The sequence below is a fragment of the Pyrus communis genome, chromosome 14, assembly GCF_963583255.1.
Source record: "Pyrus communis chromosome 14, drPyrComm1.1, whole genome shotgun sequence".
Classification (NCBI taxonomy): Eukaryota; Viridiplantae; Streptophyta; class Magnoliopsida; order Rosales; family Rosaceae; genus Pyrus; species Pyrus communis.
The window spans coordinates 9,442,506-9,461,241 of NC_084816.1; the positions used below are offsets into that span (position 1 = coordinate 9,442,506).

The 18,736-nt window shown below is 38.2% G+C and overlaps 2 protein-coding genes across 3 annotated transcripts; both read right to left on the reverse strand.

The window, feature by feature from the left end:
• Window positions 1–6,030: 6,030 nt before the first annotated feature.
• LOC137716173 (cyclin-dependent kinases regulatory subunit 1-like) lies at window positions 6,031–7,478 on the reverse strand. Of its 2 annotated transcripts, none has more exons than XM_068455579.1 (4): window positions 7,381–7,478; window positions 7,146–7,269; window positions 6,972–7,032; window positions 6,031–6,457 (listed from the first exon to the last, which is right to left on the reverse strand). In XM_068455579.1, the coding sequence occupies exons 2-4, from the start codon at window positions 7,196–7,198 to the stop codon at window positions 6,305–6,307; spliced, it is 267 nt and encodes an 88-aa protein (XP_068311680.1). In that variant the 5' UTR covers window positions 7,199–7,269; window positions 7,381–7,478; the 3' UTR covers window positions 6,031–6,304. The 2 variants fall into 2 exon arrangements, with proteins under 2 accessions (XP_068311680.1, XP_068311681.1); XM_068455580.1 differs by having other exon boundaries at window positions 7,146–7,232; window positions 7,381–7,450.
• A 2,341-nt stretch (window positions 7,479–9,819) lies between these two features.
• On the reverse strand, window positions 9,820–17,281 carry LOC137716265 (uncharacterized). The gene is made up of 18 exons (XM_068455691.1): window positions 15,943–17,281; window positions 15,756–15,842; window positions 15,455–15,659; window positions 15,257–15,365; window positions 14,459–14,656; window positions 14,217–14,298; window positions 14,075–14,134; window positions 13,943–13,995; window positions 13,540–13,706; window positions 12,078–12,288; window positions 11,866–11,923; window positions 11,683–11,739; window positions 11,282–11,530; window positions 10,942–11,006; window positions 10,775–10,831; window positions 10,598–10,691; window positions 10,324–10,464; window positions 9,820–10,246 (listed from the first exon to the last, which is right to left on the reverse strand). Exons 1-18 carry the CDS (start codon window positions 16,930–16,932, stop codon window positions 10,139–10,141), a joined length of 2,991 nt encoding a protein of 996 aa, XP_068311792.1. The 5' UTR covers window positions 16,933–17,281; the 3' UTR covers window positions 9,820–10,138.
• Between the last annotated feature and the right edge of the window lie 1,455 nt (window positions 17,282–18,736).

Genomic DNA, 18,736 nt, shown 5'->3' on the forward strand with positions numbered 1-18,736 from the left:
ATACGATAGTTAGAACTGAGGAAACACTGATAGAACCAAAAACCATTTCTCTAGCAATACCTGCGCCAAGGAAAGAAATAAAATGCTTTCCCATGTAAACCACCACCACTTCTTATTTTTAGTCCAAGATCAGAAGCAACATTAGCAATCAACTGTGCAGCATAATGTGTTGCGGCAATTTGAAACTTGATTGAAACCTATACCCATTGTAAGCTCGTGTCAATTACTCTTTGACAGATTGCTATATATGGATTCTTTTACGAAAACAAGCAAACCACACATAATAAGTCAATTAAGTGCAATAACCTTTTGTCCCTCCACAGCACCAGGAAAGAAGCTCAAAGCAGGTTTAGAAATATCAATATCCTGTGGAATTGAAAAAATTCAGAATAAAACTTGTTCAAGAAGTATGCATTGCTAATTGACATAAAAATCCCACTCAAAATTGATGCAAAAGTACGTTACTTTACTGTCGACGGAGGATCCATTTAGTGCACGGGCTAAAGTTATGTCAGTTGATTATACAGTGAAACTATCCGAACCTGCTTTATATTTAGCCAGATCTTTAAGTGCAAGTAGGAACAAACCAGCGTACAAACAAAGAACACAGCTCGAATCACAGACACAGCTTTACTCTCAATCTCAGACGCACTGGAATGAAATTGGTGCTCAAAAAGCCTGTATTGCATTTGCCAATTATATTTATAAGCATGCTGCATGCATAAATTTCTTATTCTTGAGCAGAATAAGCCAACAAATATATTAGAATTAAATAATAGTTAATCGATGATCAAAATAACATAATCTGCAACGCAACGCACCAATCATTTTTATTGAGCATGCATAAAAATAAATAATTCAAGCCATTTACCACGAAAAAGTCCTGAAATTTCAGAAAAGTTGACAGAGAGAGAGGGTTGCTTACGGTCGCAGAGACGTCGAGGAGGAAGAATTGGGACGACGTGAGGTGAGAGATAGCGCCGAGAAGGAGGACGGTTAGGGCTGAGGGTTCAACGGAGGGGGGCGGAGCATCGCCATGTTCGAGCAGTTCTCAGCACTCGTCCGAAAATTGTCAAATCTTCTCACTCTAAGTGAAAATTTTGATGCTGTGTTTATTACGTGTAACTCTACATATGCACGCAAATTGTCGTATCTTCTCACTTCCGACTGACTCGGATTGCTGACGAAAGAAGTAACAACTCGCCGAGTGCTCTGACTCGGTTTTAAACTCGGGCTTTTGCAAAATATATAGAAGACAACGTTGAGTAGGTTTTTGGGCTAATGCCTAAAAAGCTTGGGTTAAATGAAACAATTGAATAAAATTGGGCAAGAAATTTAAGTCTAATCATGGCATTCGGTACACGACAAATAATTTTCGCACACTTTTTTTTTTTTTTTTCAACTTGCATTTCCATTTATTTTTTTCTCTTAATTCTTTTTGTATCACCCCTACTATTGAGGGATCCATCTAATGATTTTGTGTCATTCCTTCTATAGTAGGGGTGATACAAAAAGAATTAAGAGTCAAATATAGAAGGAATGACACAAAATCATTTTCGAAGTTGTTTTAAACAATATATGTGACTACCTGTTCCAATTTTCATGATAATTTTCTCCCAGAGCATGTAAGATGACAATTATGCCCTCGGTGGCTTAGTGACGTGGATGTACATATGCAGTTTTAAATTATCTTCCTCGTTATTGTAATTAAATCGTGCTCGACGTCACGAGTACATTGACACGAGTTAGACTCAAATCGGAGTTGTAACGAGAAAGTTAAGATTATTGAAGTGCGTAAACGAGTAATTACAAACCAATTATATGGGCTCATTTTCTCTTGGGGCCAATCAGATTTTATTATTTTCTTCTTCTGCAATCACACACACACGCACACGTATACCATCGCCCTTTCTCTCCTTCCTTCTCAACTCTTCTCTCTGTCCGTACACCCGAGACACCCCAACTCACAAGCTTAACCAAATCAACACGGATCGAGCTTATAAGGACCACCATCATCCTCCTTTCGACTTCACGATCATCACCATACCCTTAGTTTTCTGTTTTGGTGAACGTTGACCCGTCGATTCTCGAGCTCCATCACTGTGGAACTTTTGACGACGTGATCGCAAACGATTCATGAAGTTTTAAGGCTTGAGGAAGCTTCCAATCAACTTCCCTAGCATTTTGGAGTAGTTTTGGAGTGGAGTGGACATTGGAATAGGCAAGTTCGAGAGGGTACATAGTTGCCCGGAACTTTTTGGACCTCTAACAGGTACGAACATATTCTACTCTTCAAGACCTTCAAATTCATATAAATTTCATGGATTTTGGTTGAGCAATGATAAAGTTATAAGCTTTAGAAGAATTCCAGTTTCCGGCGAGTACAGACGGCGGCTGGCAGCGGCAAACGGCGAAAACCGGCGGAGTGACTAGAGAAGAAGGCGAATATTCTGTCAAAGATAACAGAATATTCTTAACAACATCAGGTACCGTCAGTTATCTTTAACGGAATATTCCTAACGGCATTAGGGTTTCTGTCAACGTGCCAGGCACGCCTACACGTGTTGGCACGTCTAACATCCAAAAAATTTTCTAAAAATATAAGGGTGTTTATGTTGTCGAGTAGATCACTTTGGTATATTCAAACATCCCATTTGAGCAACATATGAGAAGTTATTCCTAGGGTTTGTGTATGTGCTTTAAAATTAACGTAAAATTAGTTATTTCACATATAGGTGAGACGTACCCCGAGGACGAGCGTGGACAAGCGAGATTGGGGGCTACAATCCTGCTACTTATCAGTGAGTGGGCATTTTCTTTCTATATATGTGTGTGTGTGTATCGTGGTTTCCAGAATATTTTTAAAATGATTTATGCTTTAAATGCCATGTCGAAAATGAGTTACATTTTAAGTATTGCATTATTATAAATCGTGGATTATATCGTTTGATACTGCGAAGTCCCAGGTAAGCTTCAGGTGAGTATATTCTGATGGTATTGGTTGCATTGCACATTGTTATGCATAGATGCATTTAGAGCTCATCATTGCCGCACCTAGGTGTTAGTGCTCCCACCTGAGGCCAAGGCACAGTCCTTCACGTGATGTTCACCTCCCGTACCGCACGTTCACCTTGGATCCAAGTTTGGTGCCAGCCCTGTCGTACAGACCACAATAGGTGGTTCTGACTCATAGGTGACCCGTGATTATTCGCACAGCCTTCAAGTGATCGTAGCACTTGAGCGTACATATTACACCCAGCCCTGTCATACAGACCATAATAGATGGTTCCGACTCGTGTGCTAGCATATATTGATGAGCTATAGGTCCAGTCGTACAGGTCACATTAGGTGACTCCAACTGGCATATTATTTTATATTGATTTCACCTAGCTTACATCTTTTAGTGCGGAAACGTTATGACATGGCATACTTCAGTTTTTACTGGCATTATGCATTAGTATTCATATGTATATACCAATGTTTTAAAAGGCTCGCCTCAGGGCACGCCTAGGCACCCTGTGAGGCTGGGCTTGAGGGTTGCCATCTTTGTGTTGAGGGAGTGGGCGGAAGGTGTCGCCGAAGCTACCTAGGTGGGCCGCAAGGGTTTTTTTTTTTTTTTTTTTTTTTTTTTAATACTCCCAAACCCAAATTTTGGGTAGGGTTTTAACTACCTCATACCTCTTCCTTGCACTATCATCTCTCTGCCTTGTTTTCTAATTTTTATTTTTTATATAAAGAATGTGTGTGTCGTCTGCGTGCATTGTTATATGTGTGCTCATTGTGTTTTTCATCCTATAATATATGTGTATATATGTGTGTGTATGTATGTGTATATATATAATATATATAATATATGTGTATATATGTGTGTGTATGTATTTATAATATATGTGTGTGCTCAGAGTGATTATTGATTAATAATCTTCTTCTTTTTTTAATATAATATATGTGTATGCTCAATGTATATATTAAAAAATTTAGGTCCTATGAGGCTTCGCCTCACGCCTCATGCCTAGGCTGGGCTATCCCTCAAGCGCCTCGCCCATGCCTCACGCTTTTAATACATTGGTATATACGTAGTATTATTTTCTAGAGACTATACGGGTTTTACAGTGAGAGGTTATTATGTTCAAAAAAGATAAATGTGTTTTCAAACATTTTGTTTTTGCCCACTCACCCTTCTGTTTTGCGCCCCTCCAGGTTTTAGGTAGCTAATTATCTTTGGTGGCTCACAACAACTTCCCTGCAGTTCTAACATTTCCACAAGTGTAGGGATTTTCTCCCTGGTTTGTATAATTAGTACCTGTTTAGTTTGACTGCACATGTGATACCTATGCTCTGAAACGTTTGTAGCTTGACTGGGTTACTTCCACACACTTAGTATTATCTTTAGCATAGCTAAATTTTAGTTGGTTTTATTTATTCGCATTTTCTTATTATCATATGCACTTCTGTTGCGCACTTAGCTACGTCACCCTCACGTGACAGACAGCACGTCTCGACTCCGGTTGGGGTGTGTCAATATAAACCGTTTATATTTTAATTCATAATTCTTAAATTATTCTAGCAAAAAATAAAATAAATCCAAAATTATTTAGACATTATTGTAGTAAATGAATCCAACATTATTTAGACATCATTTGTAGTAAATGGAAGACAAATATGGTGCCTTAAAGAAACACTATAACGATCACCGTTTAATACAGTGGTCATATATTTGTTTCCGATTTTGTATGATATTTTGTAAAGATAATCTTTGAATGAAGACCTAAAGCCTAGACATTCATATTGTTGAAATATTATATGGGGTAGACCCTATGGAATTGTTTCTCGAGTTAGCTTATTCTTGAGTAGCAAACCAAATTGGATTGGTGTGAGAGAGAAAGGGCAGGATTAAAGCGGGGTAGGATTAGCAATACAAATCAGAGAAGGTGGGCTACAGTGATGTTTTTTTCTCTGTGCCTTAAGAGTTAAGTAGTCTGGTATCCGGAATCGAGAATTTCTCTTATTTGAGATATCTCTCAACTAAACTAAGGCGCGTTGTATTTAATTCAAATGTCAATAATAAGCAAAAATTGCGCTCTAAATCCCTTTCCTTTCTACAAAATAGGGTCGTGTTAGCATAGTGGCATATGGATGTACCATAGATGACAATTGTTGAATGAAGAAAAAGAATCACAATAACAAATGCCAATGGAATTGGTATAAGGAGTGATTCGACGGACTCTTCAGAATGATAAAGATTGGTTTTACGGACACTACAGAACTTTTATTCTTTCCCAAACATCCAAATTTCATTTTATAAGAGCATTTCCACCCCTTTCAAATCTCCTAGGGGGATAGTGGATTAAATCCTCTCCCTCCCCAAAATTGTCTAAATTATTTAGTTTAGGAATAAAAATGCACTTGATACTGTTCACTAAAAGCATGTTACTATTCACTTGACGGGATTGAATTACCTATTGACCGGGGGATTGAATTGCATATGCGCAAGGAGCTTTATAGGAGTGGAAATGCTCTAATTTCTTAACCAGGAACTCTTCTCCATTGCCGGCCATCGGTGGTCGGCAGCTTCTCTCCCCGCTTCTCCTCCCACGGATACGAGCGGAGAGGTTAGGACCATCCCCGATACAAAACTGAGTTTACATAAAACTATATAAGATGCAACTTATAGACAGGTTTATAATGCCCGATGACACTTACATAGTATCACTTAGATGAACTGGTTTGTTCTTCCTTTGGTGATTAAAAACAAATTCAGCACACAAATCTCTAGCAAAATCCTAGTCATAATTCAAACACCCACGTTGTTAATTTCATAATTCAAAAAAATTCTGACTACCATACCGAGGCTTTAGAGAACTCGGCACCTTCTCTGACAAAAATGACAATGAATGAGAAACAAACTCATACTTCAAACCACCCGAACCGCACATCTTCAGTGCACATAGAGAGATCAGCTTTGCTTCTCAACTACCAAAATTATTTAGAACTACTAAACTTACCAACCACTAAAAGATAAGAACAAAAAACGCAAACCCACAAATCTTATCCATAATAATCATCACTCAATTTCACCAATGGTTCTAAATCCACATAAGAACAGTGGTGAAACAACACGTTTGAGAAGCCATCAACACCATTCTACATAAGTATCAGTCGCTACACTTTAACAATTCTCCAAACGAGAGAATTACACTACAGTGCCACGGCCAAAGCATTTATACTTTTGAACAAATGATAAACCTGTTTATGTAACTTTTCAGTTCTGGAGATTAACACGGTGTCGTTGAGCAGACAAGGGTCACTTTGCAAGCACCTGCTGGGTGGCTTGGTTCTCCTGCTGTTGCTGATAGTTCAGTGGCCTCCTGAAGAGCATGATGTGGGGCTCCGGGCGATGTATTGCATAGTGAACCCAACCACGGCTCTGCTGAACCCCAATTGCACGCCATTCATTCTAAATCAAAACGCAAAATGAATCAAAATAAGTGTTAATTGAATTCAGAAGTGATGAAATGCTTCTGATTTTAGAACTTGATGGAATCAAATCCTTCACCATCTTATTCCTCCTTCCACTTTACTTCCGATCCTCAGCAACCAAACGACCAATCCATTTCATTTTTTAACAGAAATGAAGGAGACAATAGAAAACAATTCATGTGACTACACCATCAACATTTCAGAGGGCATCTTAAACATTCGGTTCTAACTAATCAGAATTAATTTGGGTTCCACAACTAAAAAATTAACCAAATTACCCCAAACAACAGAATGAAAGCTTCTAAATTCGGGGTTTCGTAGATTTTACAACTGAGATTACAAAATATAAATTGCATGTCTTTCATCCACAGAAATCAAACATAATAAATTTTCCAAATAATTAAACAAAGAGACCCAAATGATCATATAATTACAAACAGACAAAAAAATGAATGAAAAATTAGAAGAAAAAAAAAACCCTAAGAAATTACCTCAGAGAGAAGCCGATTCTTTGGAAGGAGTTTAGCCACATCCTGAGGAAGAACCACATGCCTGTACCAACATTAAAACAAAGACAAAAAAGAGTCGGTCAAAATACAAAACAAAACAAAAATATTGAAAAGTGAAGAAGTAATCGAAAGAAAAGGAAGCAGAAAAGAGCGCACCTGTACTCGTAAATATCATCGAAGTACTTCTCGGAGTACTGGATCTGACCCATCCTTCGATCCCAAACCGCGATTTCAGGCAAAAATCTGGAACAGCGTTTTTTAGCAAATTTCTCAGTCTAATCTGTGAAAACAAAATCGATTTTCAAGCAACAAAACGAGACCGATGTTCTAGAGAGAAAGAGAGAGAGAGAGAGAGAGAGAGAGAGAGAGTGAGAGGAGAAAGTGCTTTTACCTCACAGAGAGCGTCGGCGACGATCGCGGGGGGGAGTGAGAATTTAATAAACGAGCGATGGGAGAGCGGGGACGGTGGTGAAAGGAAGTTGTGGAGGGGGTTTTATGTAAATTTGATTTCCTCAAATGTGCCTTTTTTGTATTTATATTCTTATTTTTTATTTGAAAAAAAAAAGGGGGATGAAGCACGGGTTGTTTTTGAATTTCAAAATTTTGTAAACTTCCCGCTTTTGATTTGTTTTCATGATTAATCACGTATTAGTCCCTCACAACGGTAAGATTTATTTAAAATATTTTAAAATTATACTTTCTTTATAATTAGTCAAATGCATTACAAATCTTTTGCGTGTCGGCACTAAAAGTCAAGGACCAAATTATATATTTTAAGGTAAATTATACAAAATTATCTTAATTATGAGTCGAACGACAGTATCATACTTCATCTTTTAAAAATGACTATGTCATATCTCATATTACAAATCTGTTCCAATGTCAGACATCCGTCAGTTTTTCTGTTAATTTCTCTGTTAAGTGCTAATATGGCTAAAGACGAAGCTCACTCACTAATCCAACTGGATTAAAATTAATTAAATATTTAAAAATTTAAAATAAAATTATTTTTTATATAAAATTGTGGGATCCACCCTCTCTCTCACCTCTCTCTCTCTCTTCTCTCTCTCTAAGCACCTCCAACACCAAAATCCCAAAATCCAAAAACCCTTCCCACCACTCCCCCCCCCCGGCGCAAAAACCTTCCTCCACCACCCTTTCTCTCTCCTCTCTTTCTCTCTCGCCTCTCTCTTCTCTCTCTCTGGGAACCTATATCCCCAAAATCCCAAAACCTAGAATCCGATTACAAATCTCAAAACCCAAAATCCCATCAAACCTCCCAAAGCTCACAAAGCCCCAATTGGTATCCATTTCCTCCTCCATATCCACCATCGCCGCCGCCTTGCTAGCCTTGGCGCCACCGTCCCTAACGAAGGAGTTTGAGAAGGCGGCCATGTTCGACTTCGACCTCACCCTTCCAATCCATATGGTGCAAGGATTAGAAATAGAGGCGAAGTCTCTCTGATTTGGGGCTAGGGATTAGAGGGAGAGAATAAGTGGCTCTGATTTGGGGGTGGGCTCAGATGGGGGGACGGATTTGAGCTCGGCTGGGGAGAAGGGGTGGGGAAGATGAACTGGTTGTTTGTTTTTTTTTTAACTTTTCTGCTCAAGTCGTGGGCCGATTTCGGCTCCAGTGTCATCCTCGGCGCCTCCTCTGTCACCCACGATGGGTTGTGCGCCACCAACAACGACACTGCACATGAGAAAGAGGAGAGAGAGATGGTGGTGGAGGAAAGTTAGGGGAGGGGGACGGGTGGGATGGGTTAGAGAGAGAGGAGAGAGAGGGTGGATCCTGCAATTTTATATATAAAAAAAAAATTTAATTTTTTAATATTTAGTTATTAAAAATATATTTGATTATTTTTTAATCCAGTTGGATTAGTGAGTGGTCCTCGTCTCTAGCCACGTTAGCATTTAATAGAGAAATTAACAAAAAAACTAACTGAGGTCTGACATTGGAACAAATTCATAAGATGAGGTTTGACATTGTCATGTTTAAAAGATGAGGTACGATAGTGTCGTTCGACCCATAGTTGAGGTAGTTTTATGTAATTTACCCTATATTTTAAAATTATCAAATTCATCATTTTATCATAAAATTTTGATGGAAGGATTAAATTGACATGCGGTATTGAAAGTCAGGAATCAAATTTATCGATTTTTGAAACTCAGAGACCAAAATGAGGAGTTTGATGACCATTTGCGTTAAAAACCCTTATTTTGTGTAATCCATGTGTCACCATTTCATTGGATTTGTGGGTCCCACGTACAAACTAACAAAATAGTTGATGGAATCTTAACGGAATGATCAAATTGATGTGTGGTAGTGAATATCAAAGACAACATTATTGATTTTGAAAGTGGAAAACCAAAATAATTGAGTTTAATCAATCTCAAGAACCATTTGTGATAAAACTCAACCGCAAACGATAAAAAACCATCATTACAAAACAAGGCTAGAAAGTCAACTAACTCTTAGTCCATTAATAATTTTATTCATGTTTGTTATAAAATGAAAAAATGAACATTAAAGCAAGTAACGTCACATTAGTGCCGAGTTCTTGCGATAATAATCTACCTACGTCACCGTTACGAAAGTTACATCGGAAGATACCAATGATTAATTGGTCAAGTAGAATTCAATAGATAGCTGTCTGGTTCAAATGCCATGGACGACAATTGTCAAACAGAATGCGACAGGAAATCTTGTACGTCAAAAACAAAAGTAGAGACTCCAAAAGGCGAGCACGTAAAATAGGCGACAGAAAATGCGACAGGGTTAGCTTTTCGTTTAGATGCAAACAGAGTATGTAAAATAGGCGAGCAAACGTCGACTTTAGAAGCAAAATTCCTCAAAAAGTGAAATTCCATGAACAAAGGTATCAGCAAAAAATGGAATCCCACGCCCAGAAGCAGAAATAACAGTGCCTTGAATAGCAAAGTTCCAAGAGACTTTCCGTAGGTCTCTTACATAAACCTACTGCGACTTTCCGTCTCCGAAACTGAAATCCCTCCAAAATTCTATTTGCTACCCGAAGGACAAAAACAAGCCTGTAAGGTCGATGTATATTTCTGCTCTTTCTGTACACCAAGAGACAAGGGAGTCATTTACATCACGGTCAAAACGGAAGATCCAGATGATCCGACATTCAGTTACTTATATGTGACCTAAGGATTCGGCACTTGGGGACGGGCTTCCGCAGCATGTTAGTCCCTTGGAAGATCATCATTTGGTAACTTTTCCTGTAATCATGTATCTACAAAAAGAAATTATGTAAATAAACAAGATTAACATACTTATGCAGTAGAACAAACCATGCAGAAGTTCACACACCTCATTTTGGGTTAACTTCTCAAAACCAAATCTATTTTTCCATATTGATTCTGCCTCGCTAGCGGCTGGCAGCACAAGGCTTTTCACGTTTAGAAACGCAAGAAGCCTCTCAATACATGAAAACAAGATCTGGAAGTAACCCTACAACACAATAATCAGTTGAAATCAGTAAAAATGAAAAGGCCACTACCCAAAATTCCATAAACCTTTTATTCCAAAAGAAAATTGTGGCTATGTGATTTTCCACGCGCCAGAGTAGTAAATTAGTAATAACCTGTCCTTCCAAATCAGCACATGTTGCCACTAAAGGAAGCTCTGCCACTTCGGCTCCATAGATACGAAACATTCCAGCTGACACGACCAATTGGCTGCATATTACAGAAAACATGTCAAAACAGATTACTCTAACTATAATTAGATTGCATAATAAGCACTTAAAAACGATCCTTACTTTACTGTAATTATTCCACAGTACATCCCACCAAAATCTTGGGTCTGGATGGTCCTTCTGCAAATTCAGTTGATATATTCAATCAAAATTGAATGCAATTACGTAGTAGCTAGCACAAGGATATCAAACGAAAGAGTAATAGTGAAAGAGAGAATATTCTGGCTCACCCATAAAGCATTTCTTTGATAAAGTCCTGGCGTGAAGTAGGATCAATTATTGGGGAAAAACGATCCTAGAGCACAGAAATGAAATTGAAAATTAAGTATGTTGTTTAATCCTGCTTGAAACATTTACAGAAGTCCATCTAGTAACACCAAACACGAGGGACAAGAGGGCCAATTATGCACATTAAGGTAGGTCAGATCATTCGCTAACCTCGCTAAATGCAGCACAACATTTTCCTCATTAATAGAAACAAAATTAAAATAAGTTACGACAACTCTCGGTTGGTACTATTATAAAAATAGCAGATATTCTAACAGAGCAACAAATAACAAGTATGCTCACATGGAAGATTTCAAGAGCATTGGAAAGCAACTGCACACTTTCATCATCAGTAGACATTTTCCCATTAAGCACCCTCCATTTTATATCAAGATTAGCTCCACTCTCTGGACCTTTCTTATTGTGCTTCTTCCTTACAACATTCAGGAGGGAGTCTGGAAGCTTCTGTTCCCCATGAGCTACCAACTTCTGCAAAGCTGAATGAACCCTGAGGCAATCTGAGCAACAGAACCACTTGTCTTTCGGTAATTCCTGGAGAACAAATGTATTTAACTATAAGAAAATATGATTAAAATAGCAGCAAAAAAATAAGAAAAAAAACAGAGCATAACAAACAGAGCATAACAAACAAAAAACTGCTGATTAAATGACATTCACAATAAAAACAAAGGACGAGCGAGTACCTTCATATCTTCAATTCCTTTATCTTTCAAACAACCTACATGATACTCCTTTTCACACTGGAGTGAGGAAAAGAATAAGCACATCATTTAGAGCATAATGGCTAATCATAAACAATTAAGAAATGCAAAACACTTCAAAGCCAGACTCGATAAATTTATAAATTGGGCTAGCCATGAAATTACCTGATCACACAAAATAACTGTGCCGGGACCAAAATCCAAGCCGCTGAACTCATGGCTACTGCAAACATCAAAATCAAAACTATTCATGATAGGAAATAAGTTGATGCTCCAAATGTTGGAATTTCCATCCCACTAAAAAGTGTTGCCAAAATAAGTGTTCGGTATAACTGCAAATATTTTCCTGGTTCATGACAACTGAAATGAGAAATAACCTGCACAGTGCACATCCACCAAGTTTCTCATCGAAAGTAGTGACAATACGAATGCATCTGTTGGTTATTTGTTCTATGGGATCAACCCCTGCAACCCTTCCAGCCGCAACAGCATTGGGATTATGCTCCACATATTTTTCTTTCTCAAACATAGTCTGGCAATTCTTACAGTACCAAGTATCGCCAGGGACACTTGTTAGAGAAAGGCACTCTGCAATAGACAAAAATAAATAAATAAAACATGTAGTTCATGCACAACAAGCATACCAAATACATATCATCTCTTTCGTTTTTATGCTTTTACATGTGTAATGCTTACAATTCTAACTTCTAAACTAGTTATGAAAAGAAAATGCAACAACAACAAAGCCTTTTCCCACTAAGTGGGAAAAGAAAATGCAACAAACAACTAAAACAAGGAAAAATTGGAATGCATGATATAGGACTATTAATAACCATAACTTATGTCTATAGAATACAAACTCGTGAAAACATAAAAGATATAATTAGGTTTCCAATTCATGAAGCTACTATTCCAAAAATAAAAATGATCTGCCAAACTCAGAAGTTTTATTTACAATTAATTTTAAACACACACATTGGAACTGAATAAAGATAGGAAAATAATAAAAGCATCAAAATGAACATGAAAATAGGAGATAAATCCTAACAGTTAATACCATGGAAGTTAATAGAATACACATCCCCTCCTAACCCACCATGTGGAGGCAACTAAGACATTGGATTGTGCATGCACACTTGCACACATGCAGAAAAAAGCCCAAAAGTGAACCCTACGGGCCTACCCCATAAACAGTCCACCTCCTCAGCAAGCACATTGTCAAAGACCCTCCTATTCCTATCATCCGACAAAATTGCCATCATTGCCAACCCTACATTTATAAATCTATTTTTTGAAAAGTAAAGAATGAAAATAATTTAAATTCTTACCTTCTCCTATCCGCAGCCCACTTCCCACTATAATCCTAATATTTCAATTTTGCAGGTCATAACATCATCACTTGGGTGCTACCTCAATCTAATTATTACTTTTTCTAATTTTGTTTATTTCCGTTGAACTTAATCAAAATTTTAAAAAATGATGAACTGGGAAACTTATGACAGTTCATAGAAGGGTTGTAATGAGACCAGCAAAAGAAATGGTGCAAACAGAAGCAACCCAGTATGGAAATACACCCCTAATTTAATGGCCATTTCCAGCCATTATCTTTTAAAAGAATAAACATACTTAAAAATAATTCCTACATAAAATAAATGAACTGTATTCCCCCTACCTCTTCCCATTCCATGTCCTTTTCAACAACAGGGGTGTACAGTATTCCATCACCGATTAAGTATTAGAGTTCCTTTAAAATAATTACTAACATATGTACGAAGTGAAAAGTTTCACATGGTATTTGAGAATATGCACTGGTGCACCAAAAGCAACTGTGGACATCACCTTTGTGAAAAGCCCTTGGACAATTATCACAGCATAAGAGATCTCCACCAGCTTCGCAGATGGAGCATAGGTCATCATTATGCTTGGTAGACCACTTCCGACGACTAGATAGAGATAATGCCAATTCATGGAGAGATACCCCATTAGATGTGTAAATGTTCATGTAACTGCCAAATAAAGAAAATAAGTGTCAAAAAATAATTTAGAATATTATGGATAAAAGAAGGTTATTACTGAAAAATTCCCCACAACCTTCCCACCAAAAAATCAGGAGGGGAGGCCCATGGAAGTCTAACAATTCAATCATGTTATGTGCAAGAGCTAGAACAAGTCTAACCCACTGCAAAATTCCAGGAGCAATGTGAACAATTATAACAAGCAAAGAATTTAACCAATGACTCACGGCTTGCGACGTGACTTAAAACCAGCATGAGCTTCAAAAGTCGAGGCGCTGACCTGCCAATCAAATGGAGGAAAACCATAGATGTGTCAAAAAATCCATAGGTGATGGTAACCCAGTAGAGAGTAAACATACCTCATCATTGCAGCAACCACAAACAATGCCAGGACCCTTTTTATAACCGACCAACATTTTCTGCCAGCCAAAAAATGACTACTCAGAAAATAGCATTCCACTTCAATAAGGCAAAAAACTACTATCCAAATTTAGTGGCAACCTTTCCCTTGGAAAAATAGCCTACTTCTGTGCCATCCAGCAAACAATCTTCCTCAAAAACCAACTTGTGCAGCCGAAGATCCCTTTCAAAAAAAAATTCAGACACAAGCAAATTAAGTGCACTGATTATGATAAAGAGAGGCATACAAAATAGCTCAATTGTGAATAACAGAGCTCGTCAAAAAAAAAAATTATATATGACAGATACAAAACACGAGAGAGAGAGAGAGACAGGATGAATACTTTTTGGTTACTCTTCCCTGACTTTTACTTTCTGAAGAGCGGCACTTTGGCACGTTATGAGGATGCTTTTGAACTTTAACTGGCATTGATGAGCTACCCTTTGGCATATATGGATGCTTTGGAACCGTAACCTGCTCTGGTGAGCTACACTTTGACAAGGTATCAGGACTATTTGGACCTGTAACCGGCTTTGATGATCTGAAATGGTAAACACACGCACATCCTTAATTACAAATAATAACATTAAAAATAAAGGATCATTTATGATACTCTCTTGTACTCATATGTGATAGGAGAGTAAAGATTCTAAATTACAAATCACACGTAAAAGTCTATAAATATGTAAAACTGAAAGAATAGCTAGATTCACCCATCTGCTGCATATATATAAGCTGCTTAGTAATGAAAATCCTTCACAAATCAACTGTGCAATCAAATGTGAGCTGTCAAGTAACTATTCCAACAACATAGGGCCCTAATTTAAGCACATGTTTTCATAAGGCTCCTACATCAAGTTCAGATGTTCAACGAATTTAAACCAAAAAATATCACCATACACAAAATCTTATCTTGATTGAATACCCCTTGATTTGTAAAAACAATTTAAATCCCTCGAATACAATTGGATACACCCCCTTATTTCTCTAATCATAAAATTAGCTTCCTCTCTGTCAAGGTTACATTAAACCCACCCCAAATTAGTCTTCTTAAACATGTGGCATAAACCCAGAGGCGGATGAAATATTTTCAGATAAACAGATTGAACCAAAAAAAAAAGGTAGGGAAGATAAGGCTTACTTGTCACTCTGTTTAGCACCTACAGCAGGCCTAGCTCCAGACTCTTTTAACTCCATGCATGAGCTACAAAGTAGCACTGCTGACCTTGTACAGTCTTTGTTAATAGATTCTACATTCATCGTAAAAGAAAAGACTTATGTATATGCATATTATTTATCAAGGGGTATTGCAATTAATTTATGCAGACATAAAAGCTACCTTTGCAATTGAGACAGATCGTACATTTGCTTATAGATGAGCAACCAATAACAAGTCGGACAGCTTCTTCCAAAGCTTCCAAGGGAGAATTTTCGCATACGATCATGACATCCCGAAGGGTCTTCCCATTCTCAAGATAAATATGGTCCGAAGGAAATTTATTTGAACTACCCGCATGCAGCTCAAACACAGGAGGTGTAATAACCTATGGAAATTCAATATAATAATCTATCAACCCTTTAAATCGACAAACATTATAAGACATGAACTACAAAAGAAAATATCATTAAACAATACTCACTTCTGTTCCTTTGCAAGAATCACAGTGACACAATATAGAAGAGCCCCTAATCACTCCCCTAAGCCCTGTTTCTCCAGACTCTCTTACCTAACAACAAATATAAAACACAAAATAAGTACTCTACCCTAAACCGCAAATCAGTAATCATATGCACACTGAAAAACAGCAGCACCATTGAAAGTAATACCTTTGATCCTCTAAGGTACTTGACTGGCTGTCCCTCAAGAATACCGGTGTCAAGAAGTTCTTTCAGTTTACTGAACTTCCTCACCATATTCGGCATTTTCGTATCAATTTTCATTGGAGTAACAAAAGGGCTTTTCTGTATCCCCGAATCTATCTGGTCGGTACAACCTTCGGCAGGTAAATTCTGCATTTTTTCTGCGTCAAGCTTCAATGCTGACCGAGTAAACCTCCTTGGAGGCTTCTCAATCACCTCCTCTTCCACCTTAACATTTCTGTTCTCAACTAAAACAGGAACTTCTTCGTCCACCATAGGCTTTTCGGGTTCACTATCGCCAATGCAACCGGTCTGGGGCTCGTCATCTACTGCCATCTCCTTGGTACAACCTTCCGCAGGTAAATTCTGCAATTTTTCTGCCTCAAGCTTCAACGCTGACCGAGTAAACCTCCTTGGAGGCTTCTCACTCACCTCCACTTCCACCTTAACGTTGCTGTTCTCAATTAAAACAGGAACTTCTTCGTCCACCAAAGGCTTTTCGGGTTCACTATCGCCAATGTAACCAGTCTGGGGCTCATCATATACTGCCATCTCCACCACACCGTGCTTCAACTCGTCTTCCCCAATCCTCTCGCTCGGCACAGACTCGCCCACATGGAATTTCGGCTCATCGTCGCTCATGACGTCCACCACATCGCTTTTCGCATCCTCTTCGCTCATAGCCTCCTCCAATTCCTCCTTCACGTTCACATTCTCGCCCTCCCCCATCTCCCCACTCCCCAATTTCTCGTCACCATCACCACGGCTGCGCTCCTCCGTCTTGGCCTCCGTCCTCATCCTCTTACAGTCACCGTTCTGGGCCCTACTGCCCCGAGTCCGGCCCAAAGAGCCAGAGATTTCAGCCTGGGCCTTCAACGCAAACGCAAACTCGCGTTTCAGCCCCGCCCGGACCTTAGACATCACCACGAACTCCTCAGCATCCGTACCTTTCGCCATGCACGGCCTCAGATCAACTCAAAACCCTAGAAATTTCGCAAATCCCTGGTTCAGATTTGGATTAGAGGAATTGCAAACCCAAAATCGAGCCTAAAGGTGAATCGAAATTTAACAAAAAAATAAACGCTTAAATCCGGAAAAGATGGGATTTGTGAAAGGGGGAAAAAGTAGGGCTTCAGAAAAGAGTCGGAGAGATTTGTATTTGGGAAGAAATAGGAAACGTCGGGTTGATTTTTGAGGAAGAGTAGAAGGGGAAAACTGCCACTATCACCTGATTTAGAATTCTGAACTCCTCAATTTTATTTTCTTTTTCTTTTTTTTTTTGGGCAAGTTAAAGGATATAAACTATTTAAAATTGTCCCATTGAACCCACCCATCTGATTTCATCTACTCTGTTTTATTTTTTTTCAAGAACATCGGCTACACGACTACACTCGGTTAACGCAATAATAGATTCGGTAAAGATTTTTCCTCTTATTTCAGTCAAGTGAACATCAACACTTTCACCCTACTAAAGCAATAATTGCTTTGTCAACTGAGCGAAGTATAATAATTGTCTGAGCGTATTTTCATCCCGTCAAGTAGTATTTAAAAAAATTAATACTTTGTTTAATTTTAAATAAGATTTTTAACTAATTTCATCAAGTTCATTTGTATTATTATTCCAATTACAATCTCGTTTTAGTGGCGCCAAGATTTATATAGTCTTAATTTTATTTTCTTATTTTAAACACTCCTTACTAACATAATTAATATAAAATGTTGGATGGCATCTTTTTTTCGATATTTCTTCTTTTAATTTTTAAAATTCTAGATTAACACCGTCAGACTTGAAAAATCTAACAGCCTAGATTCGCAGCAATCATCAAAACCTGCATCGCGTTCTAACGGGGGTGACGTGACGTCATGTAGCCTCAGGCGTTGGGTTGGGCTATTGTAGCCCAATTAGTCTTCCACTGTAGCCGAACTAATTGGGCTTGATATTGGGAGGAATTTGAGGGTTTTAGGGGATTTAATCACCTTGGGTTTTGGGGGAGGGAGACTAAGAATGAAATAATAGATCCATGGCACCAATTTGACACGCGAAAAAGATCGAAAAATTGCATACAACAATTTGACAACCTACAACACTAGTTAATTAAAAGTGTCTCAACTAAAACCATCATAAATAATACATTGCTTCTCTGTCAATAGTTTCAGCAGAACTTCATATATATATATTGATCAAACTGGGCATAAGCTGCCTGCTGATTTCCGTTACATCAATTAATAACTGGAAGAAAAGTAAAAAAACCAAAATACTGAAAACCCAAGCTTTCATCAGATACCAGTAATATTCATATAACATAAAAGTTTAAACTGCATAGTTAACGGGGAAGAGAAATTCCCAGTTGAGTAAAATGCCAAAGGACTGAAATTGCCCTGTGTAGGAGAAATATTAACAGACACTTTTAAAAAGAGGCTGCTGCAGAACAAGCTTCATTTCTCCCGTTACAGAAAACCAGTACGCACGTAGCCACCTCCATCAATGACCTAAACCAGTCCAAAACTACATATGAACTGCACTAGCATGGTGGGGGTGGCCTAGAATTCTAGGGCACTTGGGGGCCAAAACTGAAGTATTTCATACTATATGTCTCTTAATATGTTGCTGTGGTTGTGAATGAGAACGAGAGAAGAGGGTCTCCATTTATACGCAGAGAGAGAGAGCGGGGGTGAGAGAGAGAAGGCAATGCAAAAAAGTTAGGACTGTTGGTTGTTGAAGAATGTAGGGTTTCATTAGGATCTTCCAAGCATATCCGGC